Source organism: Diceros bicornis, chromosome 18 (assembly GCF_020826845.1).
Source record: "Diceros bicornis minor isolate mBicDic1 chromosome 18, mDicBic1.mat.cur, whole genome shotgun sequence".
NCBI lineage: Eukaryota > Metazoa > Chordata > Mammalia > Perissodactyla > Rhinocerotidae > Diceros > Diceros bicornis.
The window spans coordinates 42,536,274-42,550,553 of NC_080757.1; the positions used below are offsets into that span (position 1 = coordinate 42,536,274).

Below are 14,280 nucleotides of genomic sequence, written 5' to 3' on the forward strand. Positions count from 1 at the left end.
TGGGCAGGGACTGCGGCATGACTACCCTGAGGTGGGGGGTGGACAGCAGCTGGAGCAGCTCCCTCTCGTCACCATGCACGGAGGCGGCCTGCAGCTCCTCCATCACCTGGAGGGGAAGGAGACAGAGGGCTGCAGACAGTCGGCTGCCAGAGCTTCAAGCTGCTGGGAATCTCAGGGCCCTCCCAGCACCTGCTACAGCACCCAGGGGTGCATCGGACCCTCAGCCGCCCAGCACTCACGCCCCCAGGGAAATCATGCCAGGGGTCAGAAGAGCATGAGCAGCTCTACAGGGTGATCCTAATGGGAGCTGACTTATTAAGCACTTACTGGACACTTTGCTTTATATGGACCTTCTCACTTAACTGTCACGATGACTAAATGTAGAGGGTACTTATTATTTTGCCATTTCACAGATGAGAATTAAATGAGAGAGATTAAATATCTTGCCCAAGGTCGCAAAGCTTCTAAGTGGCACAGCCAGGATTTGATCCTGGGCTTATCTGCCTCTCTTGTCTGTGCCCTCATCACTACCCTAGTTTACGGATGAGGAAATTGGGGCTCAGAGAGGTTGAGTGACCTGTTTAAGGTCAGAGCTAGTAGTAGTGGCGGTGCTGAGCCTGGGAGCCTGGCAACCCAGCATGCCCCTAATCATACTCCATCGTGGGACAGGCGCGGAGATCTGCCCCGTAGCCAGCAGCATCCTCGCCAGGCCATCTCCCGGGTTAGGTAAGTTTACTCAGGAGCTGGCCTTAATAATCAACCAGGACAGCTTTTCCCAAACCAGGCAACACAGAGGAGAGGTCCACAAGACACTAGGAAGCATTCCCTAAAAAAACGAGAAGGCTGAGCCAGTAAGTAGGGATGCACTGCAAGTCCCTGGACCCCAGGACTTCACATTGGGCCCCCCAAAGCACAGATGCAAGGTGCTCATTTGACCTATTCATATCCACAGTCCTCAATAGTCTGGGCACTGCTGATCTGCTCCAAATGCTCTCATTTCACAGCTGGGGAAACAGACTTTCTCGGGAACACACAGTGAGCGTCATCAGGTCATCAGGTCCTCTGGCCCAGCCCAAGGCTCAAGAGCTCCTCCCCGCCTGTTAGGAGGCCCGGGTCGGGGGGAGCAGGAGGAGAAGGGAAGGAGATGCCTCTTCACTTTTGGGCCCCTGAGTCCCGACGTCCCTAGGCTAAGTAATGGTGACGAGGCAAGATGAAGGAGCCCTACGGGGTGGGGAGCAGGGCTGACACCGTAAGGAAAAACCTGGGGCTTACATCCTCGGCGAGGGCCACAGCGCTGTGCAGAACAGGGGTTGGATTCTGTCTCTCGTAATAGCGAAGCTTCTCGTGAATCTGCAAAGAGAGCCAATTTCAGGCTGGGACCTCCCAAGCCAGCTGCCCAGGTTTACCCAGGACACCACACAGCCCACCAACGGCTGTGGGGATGCCTAGGGCTGCAGACTGGGTCACTACTGGGTCAGCATAAGAGAAAGCCCTGCATAGTGGGCTAGTGAAAACCTTCCTGGGGCAGGGGGATGGCTAGCATGACCTCCATGAGCCAAAGTCAGCTAGGAAGACCTCTAGAAATCTTCACCAGGTGGGATGAAATGGGGTTTTACCTTCATTAGGTAACTGAGACTTTTTTCACTGAAAACATCCCTTAGGAAGCCCATCTCTTCCTTGTGGTTGGAGTCAGGTCTGAGCTGAGAGGTCAGCAATGCCAGGGTCTCATGCAGACCTGAAGACAGTGCAACAAAACAATGTAGAGCAAACGCAATGGGTACTTCCTACCCCGTGGGACCCCAAGTGGACCCCCAAACAACACTTCAGCCCTGCCGTGGGGACAGTCTCTCTCTTGGCTCTCATTCCTGGGGCTTGGAGGCAGGGCAGCTCCTGCGAGCCGACACTGGCAGCAGCCTGCTTTCTCTCCAGTCCGGGGCTGCTGGGCAGGCTCTCGTGCTCAGGGCTGCAGCAGGCCCGGCCTGGGCAGGCGCTCACCGGAGTCCTCGGACAGCACCGGCATGTCTGTGCTGGTCAGATCCCAGATCCTGAGCTCTGCCTGCGGATCCTGAGAGAAAGGGGGTGGGGCGACAAAGCTCCATCAAGCATGTTCATTTAACAAACAGTGATTACACATGCGCTGTGTCCGTCTGTGACCAATCTGGGGACAGAGGCAATGGGAACAAATAATTCTCTGCTCACTTTTTTCAGAGAGGAAGGAAAGAAAACTAAGATTTGCTGAATGCTCCCAATGTGCCAAGCATTGTGCTGGGTGATTTCATATGACATTTTTCTTAATCTGCACAGAGCCCTGAGGAATGGATACTAATATTCCCATTTTACAGATGAAGAAACAGAGACTTGGAGTTCAGTAGCTTTCCAGTCAGCATCCATACTTGGTGGCCCTTCCAGGCCGGTCTCAGAGGTGCCAAGTGGCCCCTGCCTGACAGTGGGTGCTCTCCTCCACAGCACCCCCCCTCCCCTGTTACCTTCTAAGAGGCCGCGCGGGAGTCCCTTGCCTGTCACACTTGCACAAGTACCTGGGTGGGCCTACAAGCTCCCTCCTTCCCCACCATCCCCAAGCCCCAACCTGAAGGGAGCCTCCCCCAGCATAGAGCGTAGGTAGAGAGGTGGAGAGATGAGAGTCGGGTGTCTACTATGCGGGAGAAGGGAGCCCCATCTCAGCAGGCCCCACGTGGACCTCAAAAAGTCCTCCTCCGGAGGGGACAAGGAGAGTAATGATTCACTCATTCCGCAAACACGGAGCCAGCCCCACTGCGCCCGAGCACCGGCGCCACCAAGATGCATAAATACGAATCGTACCGGCTCTCCAGCCACCGCCCCCCCTCTACGCCGGACTCACCCTCTGGCTCCTTCGAGCTGCGCCCACTGCTCCCCCCCAACCCCCACCCAAGCGGCCGAGCACAGACTCCAGCTCACTATCGGAAGGAACCTGTGGGATGAACAAGGAGCGCGGCTGGGCGAAGGGGGAACCTGGAGGACGCACGGGGGCCGTCTTGGAGGATGCCGAGCGGCGGGAAAGGAGCGAGGCGCTCCCGGGGGAGGGAGGTGCGGGGAGGAAGGCTGGGGGCCGAGGGGCGGGGACTGAGCCCCCCACCCCTGCTGGGGGCTCGGTGGGCCGCCAGGCTGCCGTGTGCTCGAGGGGCGGTCTCGGCCCATCCTCCCCGCCCCGCCGGGCCCCTCCCGCCGCGGCTCCCCATCCCTTGTCTGTTCCCCGCGCGGGTTCCTACCTGGGCGCGCCGGGATCTCGGCTCTACGACCCGGAGCCGCGCGGGTGCCCGGGGCCTCGGCCGCCGCTGGCTCCGCCTTCCCGGCCCCTCCCTGCCGCGGCCGCGCCGGGCGGGGGTGGCGGAGCCGGAGGAGGCGAGGCGCGGGAGGAGGAGGGGGCAGGGGCGCGGGAGGAGGAGGGGGCAGGGGCGCGGGAGGAGGAGGGGGAGGAGCGGAGGGAGCCCTTGGCGTCTGGCACCGCCAGCCCTCTGCTGGCCCAGGCTCCGCTCTACCGCATCGTACCGCCTCCTCAGTGTCCTCCCACTCGAGCCCTGAGGAGCCCCCTGCCTGTGTCCCCTCACCCGGGCATACAGCCAGCCTTCTCTTCTGTCCTTACCGCCCGCACATAGGCCCCCCCCCCGCCCCCCGTCCTGAGGAGTGAACACTTGCTTAAGATATAATTCGGTTTTGCAAACATTTATTGAGCGCCCTCCAAGTTCCAGGTACTGTGCCAGGGGCTAGGGGTTCAAAGACAACCAAGACAGAGATCCCGGATTTGAAGGACTCCCAGGCCGGGGCGGAGGACCGGTCAGAGGCGAGGGCCACTCGCTGTAACAATGCAACATGCTGGGAGAGATTTATCGGCGCGCGGTGCCCCGAGGCGCGGAGAAGGGAGGGAGGAGAAGTCGAGCTGGGGAGACTGTAAGGCTCCATTCTGCCCCGTGTAGGGGGGCGGGGATGCGGGGGAAAGCGGCTCGTGTGCAGGGGCTTCTCCTGGGGGACTGGCCCTGAAACGGCCGTCACGATCACTGACTTTTATCGCGCTGTCTCAGGTACTCCTCAAATCGCTTCGCCTCACATTAGCTCCTGAGAGAGAGACCATTATTATCCCTGCTCTGTAATTGAGGAAATCGAGGCTCCGGGGTGGAAGAACGGGTATGGAGGAGAGGGCAGGAGCTGCTGGGTGAGTGAGCAGGTGGTTGTGGGGATTAGAGGGTGAGGAGTGGGCGAGCGAGTCCCCTCGCCTCTCTGCCAGCAGCAAAGAACATGAAGCACATATCGATCGGTGCAGGGGACCCGGAGGTTAAGTCTGGGAGTAAGTCTAGCGTGTCAAGGAGAGAAAATGGGTCAACAGGCCCCGCAGTCTGCAGTGCATGGGGAGGCTGTCAGTGGAAGAGTATGTCATGATGACATTTCCCTCCTTCCTCCAAAATTATCTACACCCGAGCTTCTCAAAATGTAATGTGCCTATGAATCACATAGGCACATTAGGTGGGGGTTGTGTAGGGCTGGTGGTACCAGATTCTGCATTTCTAACAAGCTCTCAGGTGATATGATGCTCCCTATCTTGGGACCTCACTTTGAATACAGGAAGACTATATGAGACACATTTTTACCCAGGGTGCTTAGTGTTAGAGAGGTATGAAGAGTGCCTGATATGGCGTCAGTTGATTTTTGACAAGGACACCAACAAATGGTGCTGAAACAACTAGATGTTTGTATGTCGGGGGGGGGGGGGGGGGGGACTCAATCCCTACCTCACACCACATACAAAGTTCAATTTAAGAGGGACCACAGGCCTAAACATAACTAAATTGATAAAGCTTCTAGAAGAAATCATAGGAGAATATCTTTTCAATCTTTTGGTAGGCAAAGATTTCTTAGAAAAGACATAAAAAGCATAGACCCTAAAGAAAATTGATAAACGGACTTCAAATTTTCAAACTTCTGTTCATCAAAAAACACTATCAAGAAAATAAATAGGGCCGGCCCCGTGGCTTAGCAGTTAAGTGCCTGCACTCGGCTACTGGCGGCCCGGGTTTGGATCCCGGGCGTGCACCGACCCACTGCTTCTCCGGCCGTGCTGAGGCCGCGTCCCACATACAGCAACTAGAAGGACGTGCAGCTGTGACATACAACTATCTACTGGGGCTTTGGGGGAAAAATAAATAAACAAATAAAAATTTAAAAAAAAAAAAAGAAAAGAAATAGGCAAGCCACAGACTGAGAGGAAATACTCATAACAGATATATCTGACAAAAGACTTGTATCCCATGGGGCTAGCAAGGTGGCGTAGTGGTTAATTTCACGTGCTCTGCTTGGGGGGCCAGGGTTCGCAGGTTTGGATCCTGGGTGCGGATCTACGCACCGCTCATCAAGCCATGCTGTGGAGGCGTCCAGTATACAAAATAGAGGAAAATTGGTAGGGATGTTAGCTCAGGGGCCAATCTTCCTCACCAAAAAAAAAAAAAAAAAAAGACTTGTATCCAGAATAAAGAACTCCTGCAACTCAATAATAAAAAGACAAACAACACAGCCAAAAAACAGGAAAAAGATGTGAACACACACTTCACAAGAGAACATACATAAATAGCCAATAAGCATATGAGAAAGTGCTCACCCAATATCCTTTGTCATCAGGGAAATGCAAATTAAAGCCACAAGCAGGTATCCGTATGCATGCACCAGAGGGTTAGTGTGAAGAGGACCGAGGACACCCAGGTGGGCAAGGATGTGGAGCAACTTGAGCTTTCAGACTGCCTTGTGTGGATAACATGGAACCAGCACTTTGGAAAACTGTTTGGCGACTTCTTTAACAAGTCGAACATGCATCTACCCTGTGATCCAGCAATTCCGCTCCTGGGTGTTTATCCGTGAGAAATAAAACCATCTACCCACAACACCTGTGCAACAATATTCCATGCATCTTTAATTCATAATAACCCAAACCAGAAAACAATCCAGATGTCCATCAACAAGTGAATGGATAAATACATCATGGTATATCTGTACAGTGGGATATTTACTAATCAGTAAAAAGAAACAAACTACCATTTGAAGATTATCCCTATCGTGCAACAACGTGGGTGAATGTCAAAATATACTGAATGAAAGAAGGCAGACGTGAAAAATACATACCGTATGAATCCTGGGCTGTTGTGATCTTTATGCTGTCACTGTACTCAGAGGCCTTGACTTGGCTGGTCCAGAAACCCAGTTTATTATTACTATACAAATTAACTAAATTACTCCAGAAGACAGAGAAATATTAACCAACCAATTTCGATAGAGTTGTCAAAGAATTACTGCTTCAAAAACACCAGATAGTTCTGCAGAATTCTACCAAACACTTAAGGAACAGATATTTAACTCTTCTAGAACATAGAAATAGAAGGAAATCTTCAAAACTCTTTTTATGAAGTAAACATAGCATTGATACTAAAACCTGTCAAAGAAAGCAAAAAATAGAATAAAAACCAACCCTACAAACCAGTCTCGTTTATGAAAAAATCCTAAAAACTATATTAGCTGACAATTTCACCAGAACACCAGAAGAATAATACACCATGATCAAGTAGAGTATATTCTTAAAATGGTTTAATATTTGGAAATCTATAACACCATATACAGTAATCTAACCTATTAATGGGATAAAAAGTGAAAAATTCATATTATTATCTCCATAGATGCTGAAAAGGCATCCATATGTGATTTTTTTAAATAACCTTTCAAAAATGAAGGTGAATAAAAGGTTAAACATAGAGTTACTATGTGATCCAGCAATTCCACTGCTAGCTACACCCACCAGAGAAATGAAAATGAAAACTTGTACCAGAATGTTCAAGCAGTATTACTCATATTAGCCGAAAAGTGGAAAAAATCCAAATGTCCATCAATTGATAAATGGATAAATAAATTGGGGTATAACCATACAATGGAATATTATTTAGCAATACAAAGGAATGAAATACTGATACATGCCACAATATGGAAGAAACTCAAAACATTATGTTCAGTGAAAGAAGTCAGTCACAGAAGTCATATACAAAGACCACATATCGTATGATTCCATTATTATGAAAAATCCAGAACAGGCAAATCTATAAAGACAGAAAGATTAGTGGTTGCCAAGGCTGGGGGATGGAGGTGGGGAGTGACTAATAATGGGTACTAGGTTTCTTTTGAAGATGATGAAAACGTTCTAAAATTAGATTATGGTGATGGTTTTACAATTCTGTGTGTATACTAAAAACCACTGAATTGTACACTTTAAATGGACGAATTTTATGGTATGGAAATTATATCTCAATAAAGTCATTTTTGTAAAAAGTAAATGGTCTAAATCCTTCAGTTAAAAGACAGAGATTGTCGGACTGGATTAAAAAAGCAAGACTTCACTATGTGCTAGCTAGAAGAAACTCACTTGAAACATAAAGACACAGATATGCTAAAAGAAAATGAATGAAGAAATATTTCCCATGGAAATACTAATTAAGAAAACTGAAGTGACTACTTTAATATCAGGTAAAGTAGATCACAAAACAAGGACTATTACCAGGGACAAGGGGGATATTTCATGATGATAAGGGATCAGTTGATCAAGAAGACATATCAACCATAAATGTGCTTGCATGTAATTATCCAGCCCCGGGGGCCTCCCATCACTGGAGTCATTTAAGATCCCTCTGGGTGTGTTGCCCAACGTGAGCAGATGAGAAAGAAAGAACAGGCAGAGACACTAGAAAGAAGGAGGCAGCACAGGCGACACGTGTTTTACCGAGAAACTCCAAACAATTGACTAAAAATACAAATGATGAGAAAATTAAATAAGATGGCAGAGAACACAACTGATATTAAAAATTCAATGACTTTCCTATGACCAAAAATAAATAATTATAACGAAAGAGAAAAATTCCAAACTAAAATAGCAACCAAAGATTAAATACCAAGTTATAAACTTAATAGGAAAAGTGAAGGACCTATTGACATATGGGGAAAAAACCTTTACAAGGCTAGTAAAGGATATATATAACAAACTATAACTCAAATAGACAGAGGCAAGGACAGTTCGATACTGTAAATATGTCAATTCACGTTAAGATAATCTCCAAACCCCATGTAATCCCAATTAAACTATAAACAGGATTTTCAGAGGCAACTTATTAAATGCTACTAAAATTCATCAGGAAAAATAAGCATTGGTGAATAGCAGGAAAATTCTGAAAAAAAAAGAGTTGTGGGACAGGTGGGGTGGGTGGAGGGCGGTGCTGGCCCTATGAGCTATGAAACATTTCTGATATGAAAACAATTTTTTAAAGTTTAGTATCGAAGAAACCATCAACATCTAGACGAATAGAACAGAAGAGAAAGTACAGAAATAGTCCTCATGTATATGGTAATTTAACTTTTTAGAAAGATGACATTATAAATAAGTGGGGGAGAGGAATTACTGAAAAAAAATAGTGTGGGGACAACTAGCTACTCTTTAAAAAGACAAAAAGAAAGCTGGATCCCTACCTCACTCCTCACACCAAAATACTTTCCCAGTGGATTTATTTTTATAATCTTGGGGGGAGAGAAGGCCTTTCTAAGCAAAATCCAAATGCAAATCTATAAAGAAAAAGACAGATATGTGACTAAAATGTAAACACTTTTGTAGACAAAAATATTATTTGTAACATGATATAATATCATATGCACTATAATCAACAGTTAAATTCCTCAATTTAAAAGAGTAAACACAAATCACTAAGAAAATATTTAAAAAAAGAAAAATGGTCAAAGAAAATAGACAGCTGCTGCAAAAGAAATACATACAGCCAATAAACACACGGAAAGATGCACAACCTCACTCACAATCAAAGAATTCTAAACCAAAGTAAAAAGTGATGTCCCTTTTCACCTATTGAGACAAAAATGTTTAAGTTTGTTGACATCTAGTGCTGTCAAGGATATAGGGAAATAAACACGTTTACAAAGTTGGAAAGAGTGTATCTGGTGCAAACTTTCTGGAAGACGATTCAGCCGTATTTACTAAAATGTTTATATGGACATGTCCTTTAGCTCAGGGGAGAGTTGGGCAAGCAGGTCAGAAGGAAAAGCAAGCAGAGAGAAATATCTGAGTGAGTGAGAGTTTAGAGCTGGAGGGCTGGGGACTGGGCTGCCCCCAGCACAAAGAAGGTGACTCAGAGCAGAGGTGGCAGAGATGGCTAGAAGCTCAGGCAGGGTCCGTCTCACCCAGGTGGGACTTAGTCACAATGCACCGGTCAGGGCAGCTGCAGATGAAACAGGAAGAGGAGATCCAGGCCAGAGGAATGAATGATCTGGGGGGTCCATCTTCACAGGGAGAGGAGAAAATAGGAAGCATGCTCTGGAAAAGAATGTCAATGATCCTCAAAGAGGTAACAGAATCTGCTTCAGCCTACAGGTCTGCATCGTTTGGTTTGGCATTCAGCCCAGACACCAAAGGGAAAGGGAACAGGGAATAATTGCAAGAGAAGAAATGGGCTGCCTCCCAGACACGCTTCAGAACGGTGAGTCAGGAGAGTCTGAGGGAAGGTGGGCTCAGTTCATTTACATCTCAGTGCAAATGAGGGAAAGTACTGTAACTACTTTTTTTTGGAGATTTCTAACTTTTCCTGTTGTTTCTTGTTTTTGTTACTCCACCTCAAAAAAAAATTTTTGTGTGTGTGAAATAGAATGTGCACACAGGAAAGTGCATAAACAAGACCACGTCGCAAATTAGTCAAAAGTGAACACCTGTGTAGCCATCACTCGATGAAAAAATAAACTCTGCCAGCCTGAGAAGCCCCCGTGTGCGCCTCCCAGGTCACAGCATCTTCCCACAGAGATAACCACTACCCTGACTTTTATAGTAATCACTTCTGCTTTCTGGTTTTACCGTCTAAGTATTATATTACAATACAATACCGCTTCCTATGGTCTGTTTTTAAACTTCCTCTAAATGGAATCACACAATATGTCTTTTGTATGCCTGGCTTCTTTCACTCAACGTTATCTTTTTTTTACGATTTATCCTTATCATCTGTGATGTGTGCTGCTGATATTTTCTCCCACTCTGTGGGTGTGCCTTTTGGTCTTCATGGTGTCTTTTGAGGAAATTTTTAATTTTAACACAGTCTAACCTATCAGTCTTTTCCTCTGTGGTCTGTGCTTTTCGGGTCTTGTTTAAGATCTCTTTCCCTACCCCGAGCCCGTGAGATATGCTATACTATCTTCGAAAAGCTTTATCATTTTGCCCCATACATTTAGTTCTATAATCCACCTAGAACTGGTTTTTGTGTGTGATGGAGGCAGGGATCAAGTCTTATAGTTTTTCCCTGTGGGTACTTACATGACCCAATGCTACTTACTGAAAAGACCATCCTTCCCCCAGTACTCTACTGTGCTACCTTCATCATCCATCAAGTGTCCCTACTATACCTCCCTTGGACCGGGCAAGAGGGGTCCACGCCCCTGGCCACAGGCTTTAGTACCCCAAATATTATAAACACACACACACACACATGTTAAAGAAGACATGCTGTGTTTCTTCACATTCTGAACATTCTCAGCAATTATTTATTTTGCTGCTGGCTGTGTCACATCCTCTGTCTTCTCTCACTCTGGGTCTCCAATAAAACATATGCTCGACATTCTCACTTTAATCTCCACTTCTCTTACCCTCTCTTCCCCATTTTCCGTCCTTTGGTGTCTCTGTTTCCTTCTGGACAGTTTCTCCTGATGCGTCTTCCAGGTCACTGTTGTCATTTCAGCTGTGTCTAACCTGAAACTCATCCACTGGATTCTTAATTTTAATTATCGTTATTTTTTCAGTTATAGAATTTTATGTCATTCTTTTTCAAATCTGCTATGTCATTTTTCATACTTTCCAATTCCCTGCCAAAGATTTCAGGCTTGACTTTTACCTCCTTGAACATAGTCAGAACAGTTGTGTGCAGGCTGGTCCTGCTTTTTTTGATACCTAGAGTCTCCATGGCTGTTTCTGCTGTCAGCTTTCTGCTCATTCTCGTTTACGGAGTCTTGTCTCCTCACACAGCTGGTATCTTTGATGGTATATTGAGTTGTATTTGAAAAAACAGGTTTTTGGGGTTTTTTTGAGGAAGATGGGCCCTGGGCTAACATCCATGCCCATCTTCCTCTACTTGACATGGGACTTCTCCACAGCGTGGCTTGACAAGCGGTGCGTCAGTGCTCGCCTGGGGTCCAAACCTGCGAACACTGGGGCCTCCAAGGCAGAGCACGTGCACTTAACCGCTGCGCCACCGGGCCAGCCCCTGAAAAACGTCTTTAAAATAATTTTAGGCTGATACTCTTTTCCTCCAGAAAGGATTTTCCACTGGTATCTTTAAGGTACCTGGGGGGTAGGTGTAGGGAGGGTGCTACCAGACCAGGACCATTTTTAATTCAAGTTCAAAGCTTGAAGTTTCCGGGGACACCTAAATGACAGGAAGCTGAGTGAAAGTCCACGGTGGCCTGGTTTATTTGCAATTCACCCCTCTCCCAAAGTGCGGCCCTTTGGGGTCCTAGCCTAAAGGGATTAAGAAACGTATACTACATCTACCCCCTGGAGGCCCCCACTCCAGGCTCATGCCCTGAGCTGCTGCTTCTGAATCAGTAAGTGCTCCCCAGGACAAAGGCCCCTCGCATGCTCACTTTCTGGGTTTCTACCTGCAGACCTCGGCCTGGTAATCCCGCATGCTCTTGTTAGCTCTTCACTGCTTTTTTTTTTTTTTTTTAAATAAACTTTATATTTGAAATAATTTTAGATTTACAGAAGAGTTGCAGAGGTAGTGCAGAAAGTTCCTGAATATCCTTCCCTCTATCTGTTTCCCCCTGCGTTAGCATCTTACATGACCTTGGCACATTTGTCATGACTGAGAAATTAACATGGGTACATTACTATTAAATAAACTCCAGACTTTATTAGTATTTCACTAGTTTTTCCACTAATATCTTTTCTCTGTTCTGGGATCTGATCCAAGTTACCACATTGCATTCAGCTTTCAATGTTTTTGAGAAGATTTTAAAATATATGCTATTTCATCCAGCCTCTGAGGGAGGATGGTCCTAATTACGTCATCTTCCACGGCTGCCCTCCCCCATCATTTCACTGTCATTCCTAAAAGTAAAAAATCCTTAAAGCAGTCAACATAAAAATCTCGAAAGGAGTTTTCAAATTTGTTCCAGTGGAGGAAGTTGAAAAATTGAGTTTGCAACTTGCTGGGGATGGGGGAGCTGTCGGTAGAACAGAGGATGGAACGTGTATGAGAAAACAGAAACTTTGTGGCGGGTTAGGCTATGCCGCAGCAACAAACTAACCACAGAGTCTCAGCGATAAACACGCAAAAGTCTGCTTGTTCACCTGAGGCTGCTGCAGGCTTGGTAGCTGTCGGGGCAGCTTTCTGCCAAGGGGTGACTCGGGGATCCAGGCTCTTTCCAGCTTGTGGCTCACCCATCTTTGTTGGGGACACATCTTCCCCACTCCTGATGCGTCCTTCCATGAGGAGAGAGCCCCACTGGTGTAACACCCTTGGTCTCGCTCCACACCTTCGTGTATGTGATGGATGAATTGGAAGGAGAATACAGGTATGCGTCATCCAGCCCTCTTTTCTTCCCTTTCCCTTGGGAGCTGGCTCGCCTGCAGAGGGTGTGTGTTCTGCTCTGCTGCTCCTCACCTGGAATATGACATGGACGGCCCCAGCCCCACTGTGGGGGGGAGGCCTGCAGTTTTCTGGCGCTGCCTATGGCTGCATAAAGTCTGCCTAATTCTGGGGTTGTGCTAGGAAGCTCACTCTCCTGTATCCAAGACCTTCTTACTGCACCTGTATGAACACAACTTACTCCACTTGCACTTTTATTGTTTTCATAGAGTCATTCATCATCTAAGGCAGTGGTTCTCAACCCAGAGTAATTTTGCCTCCCAGGGGGACATTTGACAATGTCTGCAGACATTTTTAATTGTCACAACTGGGGGTAGGGGGCAGAGAGTGGGTAGAGGCATCTAATGGGTAGAGGCCAAATGTGCTGCTAACCATTCTGTAATGCGGGGACATTGTGGGGGGACAGCCCCCCACAGCAAAGAATTATCTGGCCCAAAATGACAATAGTGCTGATGTTGAGAAACCCTGATCTAAGGGAAGCAAATGACCATCCCGGATCAGCGGAAGTGACTTAGTCCAAGCAAGTCCAAACCCAAGGGAAACTGAACCGGGGTAACAAAGTGGCGCCTGTCGAGCTGGGCCCTTTTTTGCCAGATTTTGTCTGTCCTGCTAACAGGCCTTTCTAAACCCCACCCTGCAGCTGGGACTTACGTTTCAATCGGGTTTTCTCAGGTGAGTCAGAATAAACAATCTCTTCAAGGCTCTCCCCGGCCCTCCCTTCTCCCTAAGGTGGTTCTGGGTCCTGGAAGTCTTTACCATCAGGCCTACAGAAGCAGGGGCAGCCTGCGTCACTGTCTGCCCGTGCTGGCATCCGCCGGGCTCTCCAACTTCCTGCAGGCTCCAGGGTGGCTGTTTCTTCCTCCCCGTGTCTGCTGCCCAGCCCCTCGTCCCAGCCACAGCACCTGCAGGCGCAGCCAAGCCACTCTCCGGCACACGGATGTCAGGAGGATGTGAGGAGGCGGCCACGAGCTCACAGGTCCAGGAGCCTTTTGCCCCACTGCTGTCCTATGATGGCAGGGCACCTCCCAGTACTCTGGGTAGCAAGCAGGACACAGGTGTCCTCTCCTCTCAGATCCCCGACCCCTCCAGTGGGGGTCTATCCGTTGCCCCCATATACCCCTTGCAGTAGCACCAGCTGCAAGGCCCATGCCAGCGCCTCACTCTGGCCCTTCTCCCCAACTCTTGCACCACTTCTGGGCCTGGAAGACCTGTCTCTAACAGCGTCCTCAGGCCTAGCTCCTGGCTGGGTGTGGGGCTGGGAGGGTGGAGGGAGGGACCTCACATAGGCATGAAGAGGGCAGGAAGGATGCATAAGAGACCCAACACCCTCTTCCTAAAAATAAAATTTTGGGGAACACTTCCTTTATTCTCCTGAAATGAGGATCATAAGTAATCTGCCTTCCCACACACTTAACTTTTAAAAATCACAATATAATGCCTGAGTTGTAATAGCGAGGAAGACTAAAAGGAAAACAATTTGTAACCAAATTAGCACATATTTTGAAATGTCAGTGCTCAGGCCCCGTGACACTAGAAAACATAACGAAGCGTCAGACACTTGCCCTGCTTTATAAGAAATGAGTCAGGATTT

General features: G+C 47.7%; 1 protein-coding gene across 1 annotated transcript in view; it reads right to left on the minus strand.

The window, feature by feature from the left end:
• MPP3 (MAGUK p55 scaffold protein 3) overlaps positions 1-2,790 on the minus strand; it is a 29,619-nt gene extending 26,829 nt beyond the window's left edge. The window contains exons 1-4 of the mRNA XM_058561113.1: positions 1,996-2,790; positions 1,617-1,735; positions 1,273-1,350; positions 26-106 (exon numbers count right to left, since the gene is read on the minus strand). Of these exons, the coding sequence (XP_058417096.1) occupies positions 26-106; positions 1,273-1,350; positions 1,617-1,735; positions 1,996-2,020 (303 nt within the window). The 5' untranslated portion in view covers positions 2,021-2,790. The remainder of the gene's footprint in view (positions 1-25; positions 107-1,272; positions 1,351-1,616; positions 1,736-1,995) is intronic.
• Positions 2,791-14,280: the final 11,490 nt, after the last annotated feature.